Here is a 20,435-nt window from a genome sequence, read left to right as displayed (position 1 = left end):
TGTTTTTGTCCCAAATTTGTATACCTTTTATTTCCTTTTCTTATTGTACTAGCTAAGACTTCATTACACTGTTGAATAGGAGTAGAGAGAGATGATATCCTTGCCTTGTTCCTGATCTTAGGGGGAAAGCTTCTAATTTCTTGCCATTAATTATGATGTTAGCTATAGTTTGTGGTGGGAAAGGTTGCAGGTTTTTTTGTTTTGTTTTGTTTTTTAATTAAATTGAGGAATTTTCCTCTTATTCAGGTTTGTAGAGAGTTTTTATTGTGAGTATAGGATATCGTCAACGGTTTTTTTCTGCGGATTCATGTAATTTTTCTTATTTAGCCTGTTGATGTGTGGTGGATTACAGTGATTGATTTGTGAATGTTGAACCAGCCTTGCATACCTGGAATAATCCACACTTGGTTGTGGTTTATAATTCTTTTTATATAATTTTTTTTTTTTTTTTTTTGGCACACGGGCTTAGTTGCTCTGCGGTATGTGGGATCTTCCTGGAGCTGGTATCGAACCCGTGACCTCTGCATTGGCAGGCGGATTCTTAACCACTGCGCCACCTAGGAAGCCCCCTTTTTATATAATTTTGCATTCAGTTTGCTAACATTTTGTTGAGGATTTTTGCATTCATGAGATATATTGCTCTGTAGTTTTCTTTTCTGGTAATGTCTTTATCTGGTTTTGATATTAGGATAATGCTGGCCTCATAGAATGAGTTAAGAAGTATTCCCTCTTATATTTTCTTGAAGATTTTGTAGAGAATTGTTATTTCTTCCTTAAATCTTTGGTAGAATTCACCAGTGAAACCATCTGGGCCTGATACTTTCTTTGTTGGGAAGTTATTAACTACTGATTAATTGCTTTAATAATAATAGGCCTATTCAGATAATCTACTTCTTCTTGTGTATTTTAGTAGGCTTTCTTTTTTTTAATTAATTAGTTAATTAATTTTTTTATTATTTTATTAGCTGTGTTAGGTCTTCATTGCTGCATGCAGGCTTTCTCTAGTTGCAGCGAGTGGGGGCTCATCTTCGTTGCAGTGCACGGGCTTCTCATTGCAGTGGCTTTTCTTGTTGCAGAACACAGGCTCTAGGCGTGTGGGCTTCAGTAGTTGTGGCCCACTGGCTCAATATTTGTGGCTCTCGGGCTCTAGAGTGCAGGCTCAGTAGTTGTGGTGCATGGGCATGGTTGCTCCACGGCATGTGGGATCTTCCTGGACCAGGGCTTGAACCCATGTTTCCTGCATTGGCAGGAGGGTTCTTAACCACTGAGCCACCAGGGAATCCCTAGGCTTTCAAGTAATTGGTCTGTTTCATCTAATTTACCAAATTTGTGAACATAGAATTGTTCATAGTATCCTTTATTGTCTTTTTATTCTTCATGGAATCAATAGTAATGATCCCTTTTGCATTTCTGATATTGGTAAACTTGTCATCTCTCTTTTTGTTTCTTTGTTAGCCTGGCTAAAGGCTTATTTACTTTATTGATCTGTTTAAAGAGCCAGATTTTGGCTTCATTGATTTTCTATTACTTTCTTCTTTTCGATTTCATTGATTCTCTAATTTTTATTATTTCTTTTCTTCTGCTTGCTTGATGCTTAAATTGCTCTTCTTTCTTTAGTTTCCTAAGGTGGACTCTTAGATTATTGATGTTTAGGTCTCTTCTAATATATGCATTTGATGCTCTAAATTAATTTTGCAAGGCTTTTGTTGCACCCTACACATTTCATAAGTTGTATTTATTTTTACTTTCATTTAATTCAAGGTAATTTTGGATTTCTCTTGAGACTTTTTCTTTGACCCATGTGTTATTTAGATGTATGTTGTTTAATCTCCGAATATTTGAGGATTTTCCAGCTATTTTTCTGTTACTGATTTCTGGCTTCATTCCATTGTGGTCTCAGAATACACTTTGTATGATTTCTACTTTGTTTTAAATTTGTTATTAGGGGGTGTGTGTTATGGCCCCCTAAGTGGTCTGTCTTGAAGAGTGTTTCCCTGTGAGCTTGAGAAGTCTGTGTATTCTGTTGTTGGGTAGAGTATTCTATAAATGTTAATTAGATCAAGTTGATTGATAGTTCTGTTCAAGTCAGCTATATCCTTACTGATTTGCTCTCTGTTCCATCTGTCAATTATCTCAAGAGAGGTTTTGAATTCTCCAGCTATAATAGTGCATTTGTTCATTCCCCCTTTCAGTTCTATCAATTTTTGCCTGTATATTTTGATGTTCTGTTTTTGGGTGCATGCACACTGATTGTTTTGTTTTTAATAATTTTTATTTATATATTTATTTACTTATTTATTTTTGACTGCATTGGGTCTTTATTGCTGCACGTGGGCTTTCTCCAGTTGTGGTGTCGTGGTGCGCGGACTTCTCATTGTAGTGGCTTCTCTTCTTGTAGCATGTGGGCTTTAGTAGTTGCAGCATGTGGGCTCAGTAGTTGTGGCTCATGGGCCCTAGAGCTCAGGCTCAGTAGCTGTGGCACACAGGCTAAGTCGCTCCATGGCATGTGGGATCTTCCTGGACCAGGGCTCGAACCTATGTCCCCTGCATTGGCAGGCAGATTCTTAACCATTGAGCCACCAGGGAAGTCCCAAGGATTGTTTTGTTTTCTTATTGAATCCTTACGTAATGCCTCTGTTGCTCTGAAAAGTTTTCTTGTTCTGAAGTCTGCTTTGTCTTAACACAGCTACCTGCTCTTTCTTCCTTCCTTTCTTCCTCCCACTCTCTCTCCCTCCATTTCTTTTTTCTTTCTTTACTTCTTTATTTTCATTGATGTGAAATTTACATAACATAAAATGAACTGTTTTACCTTGAACAGTTCAGTGGCATTTGGTATGTTCAAAACATGCAACCACCACCTCTATCTAGTTCCAGAACATTGCCATCACTCTAAAATATCATTAAAACTCTGTACCCTCTAAGCAGTTATTGCCCATTCTGATCTCCCTCCAGCATCTGGTGACTACCAGTCTGCTTTTCTATTCTGATTTCTTGTAGGTGGAATCATACAATATGTGGGACTTTTATGTCTGGCTTCTTTCCTTTAGTATAATGTTTTCAAGGTTCATCCATGATGTAACTGGTACTTACTTCTTTTTTATGGCTGAATGATATTCCATTGCATGCATATTGCACAACTCATTCATTCATCCAATGATAGACATTAGAGTTGTTTCAACCTTTTGACTGTGAATAGTGCTGCTGTGAACATTTTTATACAAATATTTTTTGAGTACCTGTTTTCAGTTCTTTTGGGTATATACCTTGGAGTAGAATTGTTGAGTCATGTGGTAATTCTTTATGTACCTTTTTGAGGAACTCTGTAATTGTTTCTCACACTGGCTTCACCATTTCACACTCCCACCAGCAAGGTACAAGGGTTCCTGTTTCTCTACGTCCTTGCCAACACTTATATTTTTAATTATAGCCAGTTCTGTTATTGTAGTCAATCAATATAGTAGATGTGAAGTGGTATCTTGTGGTTTTTATTTGCATTCCCTTAATGACCAATGAAGTTGAATATCTTTTTTTGTGTGCTTATTGGCCATTTGTATACCTCCTTCAGAGAAATGTCTGTTTATGCCCTTTGCCTGTTTTTTAATTGGGTTGGCTCTTTGTTGTTGAGTTGTATGAATTCTTTACATATTCCATTAGAAGACCCATGTCAGGTATATAATTTGTGAATATTTTCTCCCATTCTATACGTTATCTTATTATTTTTCTGACAGTATTCTTTGATGCACAGTTTTTATTTTTGATGAAGTTCAATTTATTTGTTTTCTTTTTTTGCTCATGCTTTTGGGATGTTTCTGTTTGTCCACATCCGAAGTTATGATGATTTATCCCTATGTTTTCTTGGAGTTCTAAGAGTTTTATAGTTTTAGCTCCTGTAACTAGGTTTTTGATTAATGTAGAGTTAATTTCTATATACTGTGTGAAATAGGGGTAGAGCTTGGTTTTGGTTAGTGTTTGCATGGTATATTACTCCATCTGTTTACGTTAGTCTTGTAGGCAATGTATAGTTGATTCTTGCTTTTTTTTTCTTTTAAATTCCACTCTGACAGTTTGTCTTTTAATTGGTTTATTTAGACCATTCACATTTAAAACAATTATTGATACAGCTGGATTTAATCTCTCTGGTGGTGTAACTGTTTTCTCTTTATTACCATTATTCTTTGTTTCTTTTCCCCTGTTTTCTTCCTTCTTTTTTTCTCTCCTTCCTTCCTTCTTCCCTCCTTCCCTCCCTGTCTGATTTTTATTGAGCCTTTTATATGATTCATTCTATTCTCATTTTTTAGCATGTCAATTATGTGTCTTCAAAAAGTTTTTAGTGATTGTCCCAGATTTTGAAATACACATTTGTAATTAACTAACTTAATTTGAAGTGCCATTATACTATTTCACATGTAATGCAGATACCTTTTAACAGTGTATTCTGTCCATTATGACATTGCTCTCATTCACTTCAGTTATCCATACTCTGTTTTCACCCAATACACTGTTACTATCATTACTTTAAATAGTTAAGAATACAGAATTCCCTGGTGGTCCAGTGGTTAGGATTCAGCGCTTTCACTGCCAGGGTACAGGTTCAGTCCCTGGTCAGGGAACTAAGATCCTGCAAGCCACACGGCACAGCCAAAAAAACCTCCCCCCCCCCCCCGCCAAAAAAAAAAAAAACCCCACAAAACTTTATGTATAATAAGAAAGAAGATTTCATTTTTATTCTTTCATTAATACTCTTTCTTTATATAGGTCCTAGTTTCTGACCTGTATAATTTTGCTTCTCCCTGAAGAACCTTTAAAAAACATTTCTGGTAGTCTAGATCTGCTGTGATGAATTCTCAGTTTTTGTTTGTCTGATGAAGTCTTTATTTCTCCTCCTTTGAAAGATAATTTTGCTGGATGTAGAATTCTAGGTTGGTGATTTTTTCCCCCAGCACTTTCAATATCTCACTCTACTCTCTTCTTGCTTACATAGTTTCTAACAAGAAGTCTTTTGTAATTCTTATTTTACTTACTTTATAGGTAAGGTATTTTCCCCTCTGTCTTCTTTCAGAATTTTCTCTTTGCTCTTATGTCCGCATTTTGGAATGCGATAACTAGGTGTCATTTTTTGAGTTGTTATCTGGCTTCGTGTTCTCTTTGCTTCCTTTATGTATGGTTTGGTGTCTGTCATTAATTTTGGAAAGTTCTCAGCCATTATTATTTCTTTTTTTTTCTGTACTGTTTTCTCTTTTTTTCTCCTTCTGGTATTCAATTATGTATATTTTACATCTTTGAAATTGTCTCACAGTTCTTAGATGTCCTGTTTGTTTTCATTCTTTTTCCTTTTGCATTTCAGTTTTGGAAGTTTCTATTCATTGGTTCGGATTCACTGATTTATTCCTTGGCTTTGTCTTATCTACCAATGAGCTTGTCAAAGGCGGTCTTCATTTCTCTTATAATATTAAAGTGTTATACTTCTAGCATTTCCTTTTGATTCTTAATGGTTCCATCTCTGTGCTTACATTACCTATCTCTTCTTGGGTAATGTTTCCTTTTCCCACAAGAGCCAGAAAATGTCACTGTCTATGTCATATCTAAGTCTGGTTGTGGTGCTTAGTTTGTCTCTTCAGACCGTGCTTTTTCTTGTCTTTTGAATGCTTTCTAATTTTTTGTTGAAAACTGGGCATGATGTGTGGGGTAATAGGAACTGAGGTAAATAGTAAATAGGTCTTCGGTATGAGGTTTAATGGTAATTAAGGTGGGGTTTGTCTTTTACAATGAAAATACATTTTGCACTAAGTCAGAAAACTTGTTATTTTGTTCTGGTTTGGAAATAAAAATAGGTAAATTAATTGCTCTTTTCCCCTATAATGAAGACAGATTGACTTTAGTCTTCAACTGTCATCATTTGTCGTACATTTTACTTTTTTAAACTTAGAAAACTTTAATTTTAGAAACTGCTGCTTGTCACTTATGAAGGTAAAACAAAATTTGGGTTCACCATTGAACTAGTTTAAGGTTTTGGCTAATTGTCTAACAGAGAAGAGAGTGTGGCATCTAAAACAGTTTTATAAAAACAGCCTTAATGAATATTTCTAATATTACAAGATAGAATTTTAAAGTATTTCTCCCAAACAAGGATGATTTAAAGCAGCTTGTGAACCTGAATGTTTTTTTCTTAATTCTTTTTTATATTATTATTTTAAGCATTTCTTGAAGTAGGTTATATTTGCACATATCATTACATTCAAAAGGCAGCAAAGTGTATCCTAAAGTGTAGTAAAAAGTAAATCTCCCTTTCACACCTATTCACAAATTAATTCAGTTTCTATCCTTGAAGGCAGCCTAATTTCCTGTGGATTTTTCCTTTGATATTCCATAATATATGAATAGATAGAGGTATATTTATATATCTCTATCTCTCCCTTTTTTTCACCTCCTCCTCTTCCTCCCCTTTCACCTCCTCTTCCTTCCTACTTCTTCCTTCTCTCCTTTATTGTCTCCCCCTCTTCCCTCTTTCTCTGCCTTTAACATATGGAATATTATACTGAACATGTTCTTTACCTTGCTGTTTTCATTTATATTTTGAGAATTAATTCCATGGGTAGTCCTCAATGCATTGCCTTTCTCTCTTTAGTAAGAACATACTGTTTGTTCATTTATGGAAATTCTCCAATATATTTAACTAGTCTCCTGTAGATATATATTTAGGTAGGTAATTTCTAGACTTGCAACTGCAACAATGCAACAGTACATTTTTGCAAAAGTCATTTCATCATTGCCATCTATTGTCTTTTTTAAAAAAATGTTTTATTTATTTATTTATTTGGCTGCACCAGGTCTTACTTGCGGCATACAAGATCTTCATTGCTGTGTGCAGGATCCTCGTTGTGGCATGCAAGATCTTTTTAGTTGTGGCATGTGGGATCTTTAGTTGCGGCATGCAGGATCTAGTTCCCTGACCAGGGATCGAACCCGGGGCCCCTGCGCTGGGAACATGGAGTCTTAACCACTGGACCACCAGGGAAGTCCCACCATCTATTAAGTTGAATATTCACCCCTTAATGCACACGAGCAGTTAAATAATGTAATGATAAATTTTGAAACAACCATTTTTAAATGACTTTTCTTTCAAGCTTCTGGATTCATTTAAGCAATGGACAGCCTTAAATTTAAAAGCAAATTGTTAAGTAGCTGTAATGATAAACAGATGTAATGAGATAGTTTCTTAATCTCTTTGAATTAGAATTTTTCAATACTAGACATGTAAAACAATTTGGAAAACACTGGATGCTGAAGTTGGTATAACACTAACAACTAAAAGTTTTGTCTTTCATTAGGACAGATAGTATTCTCACTTATTTGCTTTATATTAGTAAACATTTTGAACTTGAACCTATGTGATAAATGTATATTATCATAATCCTTTTTGCATCTGTGAAGTTCCATGTTAGACTTATTTGAAGGATTATGCTACTAAAAACAAGCTTAAAAACCACTGCAATTGTTCATTCTGCCTCATTTTCAGGTTTAAATTTGCATTGTGAAGTTTATCCTAGGCTTTGTTCCTAGAATGTAAGTAACTGCTGCAGATTGGTTCTCAACTTCTCATGGATGAGTTGCTTCCAGTAGTTTGGCTATCGTCAAAGGTTACCAATTGAAAGCAGAAATAATAGGAGCTAGTCAGTATTTTGATCCATGAAAAGAAAAATTTAAAATAAACATATTTAGCTGTGTCATATACAGGATTAGGAGTAACTCACTGCTTTATATGCCCCTTTATGTATTTAAGAGATGATAAATATTTTTTCTATAAACCTGAATTGAAATAGCTTCACCTATCAAAGTTGCTAGTTCAAACAAAAATTATTTAACCAAACCTGGTTTTTTACCCCAATTCCTTAGTCTGTAATGAGGAACACTTTTTTGCCCAGGTCTCTTAGTGGCTTTTGTTCTCACGCAGAGTAAAATGCCACAGCCCCTCCCCCTACCTGCATAGTGGATAGTCACATAGCTCCCCTGCAGACGTCTTCAGGTCTCTGCTCAAATGTCACCTTAGCAGATGAACTTTCTTTCATCTCCATATATGAACTAATCTTTTCTGAATTGCCCTCGTCGTATTTCCTTGCTTTATTTTTCTCCCTAGCGCTAATTTTCTGACCTAGTATACATTTATATGTTTATTTGCTTATTGTCTGTTTTTCCTCATTAGAATGTAAGTTCATAAGTCTTTATTTTGTCTCCTGCTTTATCACTAGCACACTGAACAGTGCCTAGCACATTGAACAGGTCATAGTGAGCGCTCAATAAACATTTGAATGAATGTATGAATGTTGAATTTCCTTTCCTGCTCTTTCTGAAAGTTCTGGTTAGATTATAAGCGTCTTTAAATTTCTTCATGTATCACCTAAAATAATTTTGAGCACGTGTGTTCCCCTTGGACATTCATAAATCAGTATTTAATATTTTTATTGTGAGTTTATTTTATTTTTTAATTAATTTGTTTATTGGCGGCATTGGGTCTTTGTTGCTGCACATGGGCTTTCTCTAGTTGTGGCAAGTGGGGGCTACTCTTCATTGTGCGCGGGCTCCTCATTGCGGTGGCTTCTCTTCTTTCAGAACACAGGCTCTAGGCACACAGGCTTCAGTAGTTGTGGCACATGGGCTCAATAGTTGTGGCTCACAGGCTTACGTGCTCTGTGGCATGTGGGATCTTCCCTGAGCAGGGCTTGAACCCGTGTCCCCTGCATTGGCAGGTAGATTCTTAACCACTGCGCCACCTAGGAAGTCCCTATGGTGAGTTTAAATAGAGTTGCAAATGATTTTTGGTATATTGTAAATGTTATTGTGTTTAAATAGAATTGTTACATCACTCTTTTAAAAGTGTCACAATGATTTGATACCTATCAAGGTTCATTTAAAAGATAAATGCATGAGTTCTTATTTACAGTTGGACATTTTTCACTCTTTTTCTCCTTGAAAGGATAATTTTTATTTATTTCCCTTCCACTTTCTCCCATAGATTTCTCCTGATGTGACACTTTTGTGCTTGAAATAATTTATTATACTTGGAACAAAAATATGTACATACGTTTTATAATAAAAACACTCAGCAAACTAGAAATGGAAGGGAACTTCCCTAACATGATAAAGGGCATTTATGAAAATCTACAGCTAACATTATACTTTGTTATACACTGTAAATTGTAAAAGACTGAAAGCTTTTTCCCTAAGATCAGGAACAAGACAAAGATACCAGCTTTTGCTACTTCTAATCAACATTGCATTAGAAGTCTTAGCCAGAGCAGTTGGACAAGAGAAAGAAATAAAAGGCACCCACACTGATAAGAAGTAAACCTATTAATTTGTAGATAACATGATTCCACAAATAGAACACACTAAAGACTCCTCATGCACTAGAAAATTGGTTATAAGTGAATTCAACAGAGTTGCAGGTTTCAAGGTAAATACTTTAAAAACAGTAGTGTTTTTTACACTAGCCATGAAAAATCTAAAAAGGAAATTTTAAATATTCATTTACAGTAGCATCCAAAAGGATAAAATATGGAGGGATAAATTTAATGAAGGAAGCAAAACATTTGTACACTGAAAACTACAAAAAATTGCAGGAATAAATTCCAAGTTTATGGGTTGCAAGACTTAATGTTGTTTAGATGGCAATACCTCCAAAAGTGATCTTCAGATTCAGTGCAGTGCCTATCAAAATTCCAAATGCCTTTCTTGCAGAAATGGAACAGTTGAGCCTCAAATTCATATGGAATACAGCAGGTCCCAAATAGCCAAAACAATATTGAAAAAGAAAAACAAATTTGGAGGACTCACAGTTCATGATTCCAAAACTTACTGCAGAGCTATAGTAATTAAAACAGTGTGCTATTAGCATGAGGATAGATGTATAGATCAATCATTGGAACAGGATTGAGATTCCAGAAGTAAACCCATACATCTGTGGCCAGTTGATTTTCTATAACGGCGCCAAGATCATTCACTGAGAGAAAAATAGTCTCTTCAACAGATGGTCTGTGACAAGTGTATATCCACATGTAAAGGAATGAACCTGGGCCCCTACCTCACTCCAAATACAGAAATTAACTCGAGATGGATCAGAGACCTAAATTAAAGTCTTTGACCTAAAACTATAAAACTTAGAAAAAACATAAGGGTAAATCTTCATGACCTCATATGTAGCAATGGATTCTTTCCTATAACACCAAAAGCACAAGCAACAGAAGAAAATAATAGACAAAATGGAATTCATCAAAATTAAAAGCTTTTGTGCATCAAAGGACATTATCAAGAAAGTGAAAAGATAATGTATGGAATGGGAGAAAATATTTCAAATTATATATTCTGATAGTATCAGAATATATAAAGAACTCATACAACTCAACAGTAAAAAGACAACTGAACTTATATATATATAAAGAACTCATAAAACTCAACAGTAAAATGACAACTGAACTTAAAAATGGATAGAAGACATCAGTAGACATTTCTCCAAAGGAGATATACAAATGGCCAACAAGCACATGAAAAGATATTCAACTTCATTAATCATTAAGGAAATGCAGATCAAAATCATAATGAAATATTCTTTCAACAGGTCCAACAGATTGACTATAATAAAAAAAATTGGAAGATAACAAGTGGTAACAAGGGTGTAGAGAGATAGGAACCCTTGTACATTGCTTGTGGGAATATAAAATGGTAAAGCCCCTTTGAAAAAGAGTTTTGGAGTTCCTCAAATATATAAAATCGAATTATCATATGACCCAGCAGTCCTACTCCTAGGTATGTACCCAAAAGAATTGAAATTAGGTACTCAAACAAATACTTGTATATAGATCTTCATAGTAGCACTATTCACAGTAACCAAAAATGGGAGCAACCCAAATGTCCATTAGTGGATGAATGGATAAACAAGTTGTGTTGTATGTACACACAATGGACTTTTATTCAGCCATAAAAAGGACTGAAGTATTGATCCGTGCTACAACATGGGTGAACCTCAGAACCACTATGTTAAATGAAAGAAGCCAGACACAAAAGGCCACATTATATGATTTCTTTTATATTAAATATCCATTTAAGCATATCAGAAGACATGAAAAAGCAAATTAGTAGTTGCCAGGGAATGGGGGAAGGGTGGTCATAGGGGAAGATTATTTACAGGGTATAGTGTAATCTTCTGTCATATTGAAAAGTTCTGAGACTAGAGGGAGTTGGTGGTTGCACAACATTGTGAAGGCACTAAATGCCACTGAATTGTACATTTTAAAATGGCTAAGTGTATGTTATGTGAATTTCACTTAAAAAATATATATGTATATAAAAACCTAACATTAACTTTTTAAATTGTATAACCATATGGTTTTAAGTGCTTTAATATTTCATCTGGGTGGCATTATTAGAGTAGTTGTATAATAAATATTTTACAGATTTTGTTTAATGATTTTAAAGTCATTAAAAATGGAATTTATTGGAAATCTTTAGGGTATGAATTTTTAACTGACATTTAGTTCATGTATCCATGGATGAATGCTAAAGGATTCAGCATCAATTCCATTCCTGTTTTATTATTTTTTTACCTTAAATCCCACAACCATTGTTTATTATGAAGACGAACCCTGACCCTCATGATGGGCTTCTTGGTAGGATTTCTGATAGTAATCTCAGGCATCAGGGTCTCCAAACGTTTGAATTTGTAGCTACTAGCAGTGTCCAGTCATGTTGGATGAGGATGTCTTTGATCTTCTTTTTGGAAGCCTATTCACATATTTCTGATAATAAGATCACCAGGGCTTTGGAGGTAGACTGTGGATTGCAAAAGCTGGGCTGTGTGACCACCACCCTTCACATGGACCCTGAGGTCCATGCCAGCTAACTGCTCCTTGCCCAGAAGCAGAATCAGTACCAGTAGCTTGCATTGTAGCTGTATTGCAGCTCTGCGCAGTTGGGTCATCTTTGGGGGTGACCCATTCACCTGAGGAGAATGCTGCCCTGTCTGCAGTGTGCCACGGCTGTGCTCATCTTCCTGTGTCTGCAGACCTGCGCCAGCTGCAGGGCACCCTTGGATGGCATGGCTGTGATGTAGACAGGAGAACCTCATTATGAGGCACCTCAACTAGAAGAGAGCCCTATTTTATCTTTTATTAGACTCAAATGATGAGAAGCATTGTTAATATAAATAAATAGATGGTAGTGGAAAGGATTTTTCTATGTCAGCGTCACTTAGTTCTTTGAATTTCTGTGTCATATGCCAAAAAGCACATATTGACAATGTAAAATTTAGTTTTAATGATTTTATCAGCTGATAACGTGGATTTCCCTCCATTTTTGAAACTGAAGAATTAGAAAAAAATGCATAAGAACTTGGTAGTCATTAGAGTCATTCACTACTTTCTCAATACCTACACCAGTATTTCTGGTTGACCGTGTATGTTTAGTGCTTCAGAGGTTTTTGCCTCTTGGGGAAATCTATCATGGTAATAAGAGAGATGTAGGTGAGAGGAATATATTTCTTCTGTAAAATGAAAAGGTATAATTGTTAAAGGGGAGAAGGAAAAGGTGAACTCTTATGGCACAGGCAGAGCAGTTTTTAAAATAATTATGTATAGAAATTGAAAATCTTCTCACGCCTGTAAAACCTTCTATGCCCATGTACCTCTTGAAAAATTTTTGTATACCTGCAGGGTACTGAACTCTCTCGGAGATCTTGTATAAAGTGCTTCATACTGCCTTCAGATAGGAATCTTTGAATAGTTTGAGATTTCTATGTACTATGAACAAAAAGATGAAAAAAAAATAGAATTTGGCCCTAAGGCTTTTTCTTTCAACATAGGTTTATTTTGTTTCTAGATTGTGTCAGGAATAAATGTAGAATTAATATAAAATTCTTCAAAATGTGGTGAATTAGGGGTACTGACTTATAATTCCTTTTCTAAAATTTTTCCCAGGTCAATGAATGGTCATTGAAGATAAGAAAGGAAATGAGAGTTGTTGACAGACAAATAAGAGGTAAATTATTATTTTATGTCTCATTCTTTTTTAAAAAAATAAATTTATTTATTGGCTGCATTGGCTCTTCGTTGCTGCACGCGGGCTTTCTGTAGTTGCGGCGAGCAGGGGCTACTCTTCATTGTGGTGCACGGGCTCCTCAATGAGGTAACTTCTCTTGTTGCAAAGCACAGGCTCTAGGCGCGTGGGCTTCAGTAGTTGCGGCTTACGGGCTCCAGAGCACAGGCTCAATAGTTGTGGTGCATGGGCTTAGTTGCTCCGTGGCATGTGGGATCTTCCTAGAGCAGGAATTGAACCCGTGTCCCTTGCATTGTCAGACGGACTCTTAACCACTGCACCACCTAGGAAGTCCCCTGTCTCTTATTCTTTATCCTGTTGGTATATTTTGCATTAGTTCATAAAAATAAACTGCATCAACATGTATAAAACATAGTTTATATTAATTATTTATAGCTGTCCTGTTATTTGCTTTCTAATTATTATAAGAAAAGATATAATCAACTCAAAAAAAACTTTACATTTTATAAGAACTATGTTTCCTCCAGCATGGAATTCAGCTATTCAGGGGGGAGGAGCCATGGTCATTCACTTCTGAAATCCCAGAGTCCAGGATACTGTTGGAAACAAAGCAGATGCTCACATTCTGTGATAGACAGAATAATGGCCTCCCAAAGATGTCCATGTCCTAATCCCCAGAACCTGTGAATTTGGAAACAAAGCAGATGCTCACATTCTGTGATAGACAGAATAATGGCCTCCCAAAGATGTCCATGTCCTAATCCCCAGAACCTGTGAATATGTTACCTTACATGGCAGAAGGGAACTTACAGGTTTGATTAAATTAAGGATCTTGAGGTGGGGAGATTATCCTGGGTATTCTGAGTGGGTTCATTGTAATCACAAGAGCCCTCATAAGAGGGAGGGAGTGTGTTGAAAAAAGGTGAGAGAAAAGGAGATGTGACCACAGAACCAGATGTTGGAGTGATATGCTTTGAAGGTGGGGGAAGAAGACACAGGCTAAGGAATGCAGTTGAACTCTAGAAACTAGAAAAGACAAGGAAACAGATTCTTCCCTAAAGCTTCCAAAAGAAATGCAACCCTTCCAACACCTTGATTTTAAGACTTCTGATCAGCAGAATTAAAGAATGAATTTTTGTTGTTTTAAGCCATTAAAAAAAAGAACTAAAGAAACCTCTTCCTACTTATAAAGAAATGGTTTTATGAAGTTCAAACTAAATAAATTGTATGTAAGTAAGGAATGTAATTCCATTTTCACTATAGTTGTTTATCTTAGCATGGCTGTAAATTGAGCAAAATATATTTCTGAATAAAATTGATTGTTGTTGAGTCCTATTTAAAATTACAGTGACTTGCAAAGAGATAGTAACATTTAAAACTTTTATGATTTTTAACACTGTGATGATTGGAGAAAAATTAATAACAGGTATCACAATATCACTCCTTTTAAAAAAGAATTAGAATAGCAATATAGGGATAGGGGAGTAAGGTGCAAACTGTTAGGTATAAAATAAGCTACAAGGATATAAGGATCTATTGTACAGCACAGGGACTATAGCCAATATTTTATAATAACTATAAATGGAGTATAACCTTTAAAAATTGTGAATCACTATGTTGTACACCTGTAACTTACATAATACTGTACAGCAATTATACTTCAATAAAAAATAAAAATGTAAAAAATATTTGCAAATAATATTCAAAAAGTAAAAAAATAAAAAATAATTACAGAGGGGAATTATATTCATAGCTGTGATGGAGTAATAGTTCTGGACTTGAACTTGCACTCCCATTGTAAATAAAGAAAAAACTGGACAAAAACTGTGAAACATCTGTTTTCAAACATTGGATAACTGTCAGTGCAGGATTTTGATCACTGAGAAAGGGAAACAAAAGGAGAGAGCCCTAATATGGTCCTCATTTTCTGCACTGAGAGACTTTCTGGGTCATAGCATTTGGAAGGAGATTCCAAGCAGAGTGTGGTGGTCTTCACTGAGTTAAGGAGACAGAGACTAGGGTTCAGGAAGGCTGCAGTGGCTGGAATTTGGAGGGCAGAGTATCAGAACAAGAGCAATATCCAAAGAAAGAGCTCTAAATATCTGCATGGGGTCCCATTGAGTCTTTAGCTGAGTACTAAGCTGTGCATACGTAGAATGAGATTTTAAGACTTGAGGCAAAGAACAGTTACTGGGGACAGAACAATTACCAGGAGGAAGCTATAAGCTAAACAGTTCCCAGAGCTAACAAAGGATTGAGAGATGGTAGGGTTCTGACCAGACACAGTAAAGAGACTTTGTTGAATATCTGGGACATTCAGTAGAGACTCCAGAAGGGCCATGCCTTAAGGTGAAAGTAGCCCTAGATTAAAGGCTACAATAAGCTCACACCAACAAGGCTTAAAAACAAATGTTGAAAACTGAACTACCAAAATAAAGCTGAACGCTCTTTAAAGGAACACTGAAAAATGCAGATACCCGAAAATGAAGCATTTAGAATGCCCCACTTCCAATGAAAAATTGCTACAAAGAAGCAGGGAAGTGTGACCCAAAATCAAGAGAAAAATCAGGAAATATAAATAGACCCAGAAAAAAAAGAGATTATCAAGTGAATAAGCAGACAGGGATTTTAAACAGCTATTATAAATATGTTGGGGGATTTAGAGGAAAACATAATGAACATATGAACATATCTTTCAAAGGAAAACATGAACATAATGAAGAGGTAAATAGAAGATATAGAAAAGAACAAAGTGGAACTTAAGGAGATGAAAGATCTAGAATGAAGTGAAATAAAATGTACACTTCACTGAATGGGTTTAACAAGCAGATTAGACACTACAGAAAACAAGATCAATGAAATTGAAGATAGTAATGCAAACTATCCAAACTGTACTAGTGAGAGAAAAGTAAAAAAACAGTTATCAAATGGTCTAACATATAATTTGAGTCTCAGAAGGAAGAGTCCAGAAAGAATCACACGAAATAATAGCTGAAAAAAACTGTAAACCCACAGACCCAAGGAACTCCAACTTCAAACGGGAAAACACAAAACCATGCCAGGACGTATCATAATCAAATTACTGGAAGTTAACAGTAAAGAGATAAAACAGTCTGAGAAAAAGATAGTGATGAAAATTTTATTATCAGAAACAATACGAACCAAAACATCTTTGATGTGATAAAAGAAAAATCCCCACATTATCCTAGAATTCTGTATCCAATGAAAATGGCATTCAGAGGTGAAGTAAAGATACTTGTATACAAAAGCCAAGAGAATTTGTTGCCAGTAGATCTACAGTGCAAGAAATGTTAAAGGAATTTGTAAGCTGAAGGAAAATCATACCAGATACAAACTTGGATTTACCCAGAGGAATGAAGCATGCTGAGAATAATAAGTATGTAAGTAAATATAAATATTCTTCCCTTTTAAAAATTTCTTTTTAAAAATTATTGACTCTTTAAAGTAAAAATAATAATGAGGGGTGTAAAACATGTGAACTAAACTGTGACAAGAATAACACAAACCATTCATTAGTGTCATCTTTGGAAACTTCGTAAATTCAGTTAGTGTCTCACAAACTTTGTTTATTCCTGTTTTGTGCTTTGCTCATTGTAAACCTTCTCACATCCATAGCTCATTTTTCTGGTTAAGTGATCTTCAAGCTCTGTCTTTCTCCTGGTGTTTCCTGTTATTTCTCATTCATAGCAATTTATTAGTTAACTAACATGATATCAGAAAAAAATAGTGGGTTTTGGAATCTTTACCACGTTTAAACCATCATTGCTATCTGTTAGCCACCTGTCCCTATTAAAATTCTTTGAATCTCATAGAACTGTTCTGACAGTTAAATCTGTGAATGTATGTAAAATGTTTAGGACAGCCCTTGGCACATAGTAGAGAATTTACTACATTGATACCAAAAAAAGAGGGTGGGGGTTGCTTTAGACAAAGTAATTGGGTTGGCTAAAAAGGTTCATTTGCGTTTCCCATAACATCTTATGGGGAAACCCAAATGAACCTTTTTGACCAACCCAATATAACTTTGAAATAATGTGATTGCTTTAAATGTTCCTTGCATATGAAGATTTACCTTTGAAACACTTTCAGAGTCTTTCATTTGGTTTTATGTTAGCAGTCAAGGTGAATGGATTTAAAAAATATATTAGTGAAAAAACAAGTGCGTGCAAGGCTAATCTATGCTCTTAGAAGTCAGGATATTGGTTTCCCTTGTTGGGGACATGGTGAATTAGTGGGGACATAAAAGGACCTCATGGCATGTTGGTAATATTTTGTTTCTTGATCTGGTTACTAGTTACATGGGTGTTTAATTTGTGAAAATTTATATGGCTCTACAGTTACATGTATGATATATGTATGCATGTGTGATATACTTCAATAAAATGTTTAAAGAGAAAAACAGTAGTAACTTAAGGCAAAGTATAGTTCTCATCTTCTCATGGAGAACTCATGACAGTCTACATTTTTAGCTTTCAGTCAAATGTAGCACAACTTAGAGCGCTCATGATAGGCAATATTGGAGTGAATTGAGATCATTCATTTTGCCTCTCTCCTCAAATGAAAATAGTTAGCTTGGGTTTTTACCCCCGTGGCTATAAAGGTAGTAGTACATGCATTGATGCAGGAAAGTATAAATAAGAAAGTTAAAATTACTCTGAAATCCTACCACCCAGAGATAACTACCACAAACATTTTGGTGATCATCCTTTCAGATATATTTCTGTCTGTATTTGTATTTACATATAAACACTTGTTTAGAAATGAATCATCCTATTCTTGGTGCCATTTTATTTATTACATTAAAATATACATAATGTAAACATTTTAAAAAATTTTACTGAAGTATAGTTGATTTACAATATTCTGTTAATTTCTGCTGTACAGCAAAGTGACTCAGTTATATGTATGTGTGTGTGTGTGTGTGTGTGTTCTTTTCCATATTCCTTTCCATTGTGGTTTATCACAGGATATTGAATATAGTTTTCTGTGCTATACAGTTGGTCCTTGTTGTTTATCCATTTGGTATATAATGGTTTACATTTGCTAATCCCAAACTCCCAATCCTTCCCTCCCCCATCCCCTTGGTAACCGCACGTCTGTTCTCTTATGTCTGTGAGTCTGTTTCTGTTTCATAGATATGTTCATTTTTGTCATATTTTACATTCCACGTATAAGTGATATATCATATGTATGTAAATTGACCATTTAAACCATTTTAAAATACACAGTTCATTGACATTAAGTACATTTACATTGCTGTGCAGCCATCGCCACTATCCATCTCTTGAACTTTTCCTTCATTTCATATTGAAATTCTGTACCCATTAAACAGTAACTCTCCATTTTTCCTTCTCCACATTCTGTTTTCTGTCCCTCTGTATAATTAGACTGTTCTAGGTACCTCATAAGTATAATCACAGAATATTTGTCCCATTTTGTCTGGCTTATGTTACTTACCATAATGTTTTAATGACTCGTTCATGTTATAGCATGTATCACAATTTCCTTCTTTTTAAAAACTGAATAATATTGCATGGTATGTGTATACCTCATTTTATCTTTTCATCTATCAATAGAAATTTGAGTTGTTTCCACCTTTTGCTATTATGAATAATGCTATTATGAACATGAGTGTACAGATACCTGTTCAAGCTCCTCCTTTCAGTTCTTTTGTGTATATACCCAAAAGTGAAATTGCTAGGTCAAGTGGTAATTCTTTATTTAATTTTTGAGGAACCACCATAGTGTTTTCCACAGCACTGCACCATTTTTTGTTCCTAACATCAAGGACTAAGACATTCAAAAGCAACTACATTTTCAGGAGAATATAGGTTGTCACTGTGCATGCCTAGGGAAATACCCAGGCTCTGAAAAGACCTGAGAAGACTAAGTTTACACCTCAGGATGATCCCTAGTACAGAGACACCCTACAGCAATAAAACAAAACAAAAAACGCTATCACACCCTGGGGAAGTGGGAGAATCTGATTTCCAGGGTTATCATTTTAAAAAGTTTATATGTCTGGTTTTCATTAAGAACAAGAACAAAATCACAAGGCATACAAAGAAACAGGAAAGTATGGCCCATTGAAAGGAAAAGAAATCAACAGAGAATGTCCCTGAAAAGGACCAGATGACAGATTTACTAAACAAAGACTTTACAACAAGTATCTTAAACACATGCAAAGAACTAAAGTAAGATGTGGACAAAGTCAAGCAAATGATGTGTAAACAAAATGGAAGTATCAGTAAAGAGAGAAAACATGAAAAGAGGCCAAAAAGAAATTCTGCAGCTGAGAAGTATAATTGAAATGAAAATAATTGCTAGAGTTATTCAAAAGTAGATTTGAACAGGCAGAAAAATTAGTGAGCTTGAAGATAGTACAACTGAAATGATCAAGTCTGAGGAAGAGAAGGAAAAATAAATTGAAGCAAACAGATCCTGAGGGACCTATTGGACACCATTGATTTGGAACAACATACATGTTGTGGGAGTCCCAGAAGGAAAGGAAAGAGGGAAGGGAGCAGAGATTATTTGAAGAAATAAAGACAAAAACTTAACAGGTTTCATGAAAAACATGAATATAATCATCCTAGAAGCTCCACACACTTTAAGGTGGGATAGACTTAAACCCATGCCAAGGCACATTATAATCAAACTGTAGAAAGAGAGAGAATGTTTAAAGCAGCAAGAAATGACTTGTCACATACAAGGGATCCTGAATAAGATTTTGAGCAGATTTCTCATCAGAAATGTTGAGGGCCAGAAGGCAGTGTGTTGATATATTCAAATGCTGAAACATTGATCCCTGGTTGGGGAGCTGAGATCCCACATGCCTCTTGACCGAAAAACCAGACATAAAACAGAAGCAAAGTTGTAAGATATTCAAAGACTTTTAAAATGGTCCACATTAAAAAAAAAAAAAAACTCCTAACAAAGAGAAGTACTAGACCTGACGTATTCACTGATGACTTCTACCAAACATCTAAAGAACTAACACAGATCTTTCTCATACTTTTCAAAAAATTGAAGAAAAGGGAACACTTTCTAACTTGTTCCCTAAGGATAGCATCTTCTCATAGCAAAGCCAGACAAAGACACTACAGGAGGAGAAACTACAGACCAATATTCCTTACGAACACTGATGTGAAAGTCCTCAACAGAATACAAGCAAGCAGAATTCAGAAGGATTACACACTGTGACCAACTGGGATTTATTCCTGGAATGCAAGGATGGTTCAACATATGAAAGTCAATCAGTGTAGTACACCACATCAACAAAATAAAGGAAAAAAACCACATGATCATTTCAGTTGATGCAGAAAAACCATATGACAAAATTCAAGTCTTCTCTAATTAAAAAGTGCTCA

The 20,435-nt window shown here is 35.3% G+C and overlaps 1 protein-coding gene across 1 annotated transcript in view; it reads left to right on the top strand.

Moving 5' to 3' along the window:
* Positions 1 to 20,435, top strand: part of CHMP3 (charged multivesicular body protein 3) — a 64,226-nt gene that overhangs the window by 9,283 nt on the left and 34,508 nt on the right. The window contains 1 exon segment of the mRNA XM_057740477.1: positions 12,966 to 13,026. Coding sequence (XP_057596460.1) covers positions 12,966 to 13,026 — 61 coding nt within the window.

This window comes from Hippopotamus amphibius, chromosome 7, assembly GCF_030028045.1.
Source record: "Hippopotamus amphibius kiboko isolate mHipAmp2 chromosome 7, mHipAmp2.hap2, whole genome shotgun sequence".
Lineage (NCBI taxonomy): Eukaryota > Metazoa > Chordata > Mammalia > Artiodactyla > Hippopotamidae > Hippopotamus > Hippopotamus amphibius.
Note: the sequence above shows the minus strand (reverse complement) of the source record. Positions and strands in the feature narration are given on the sequence as shown.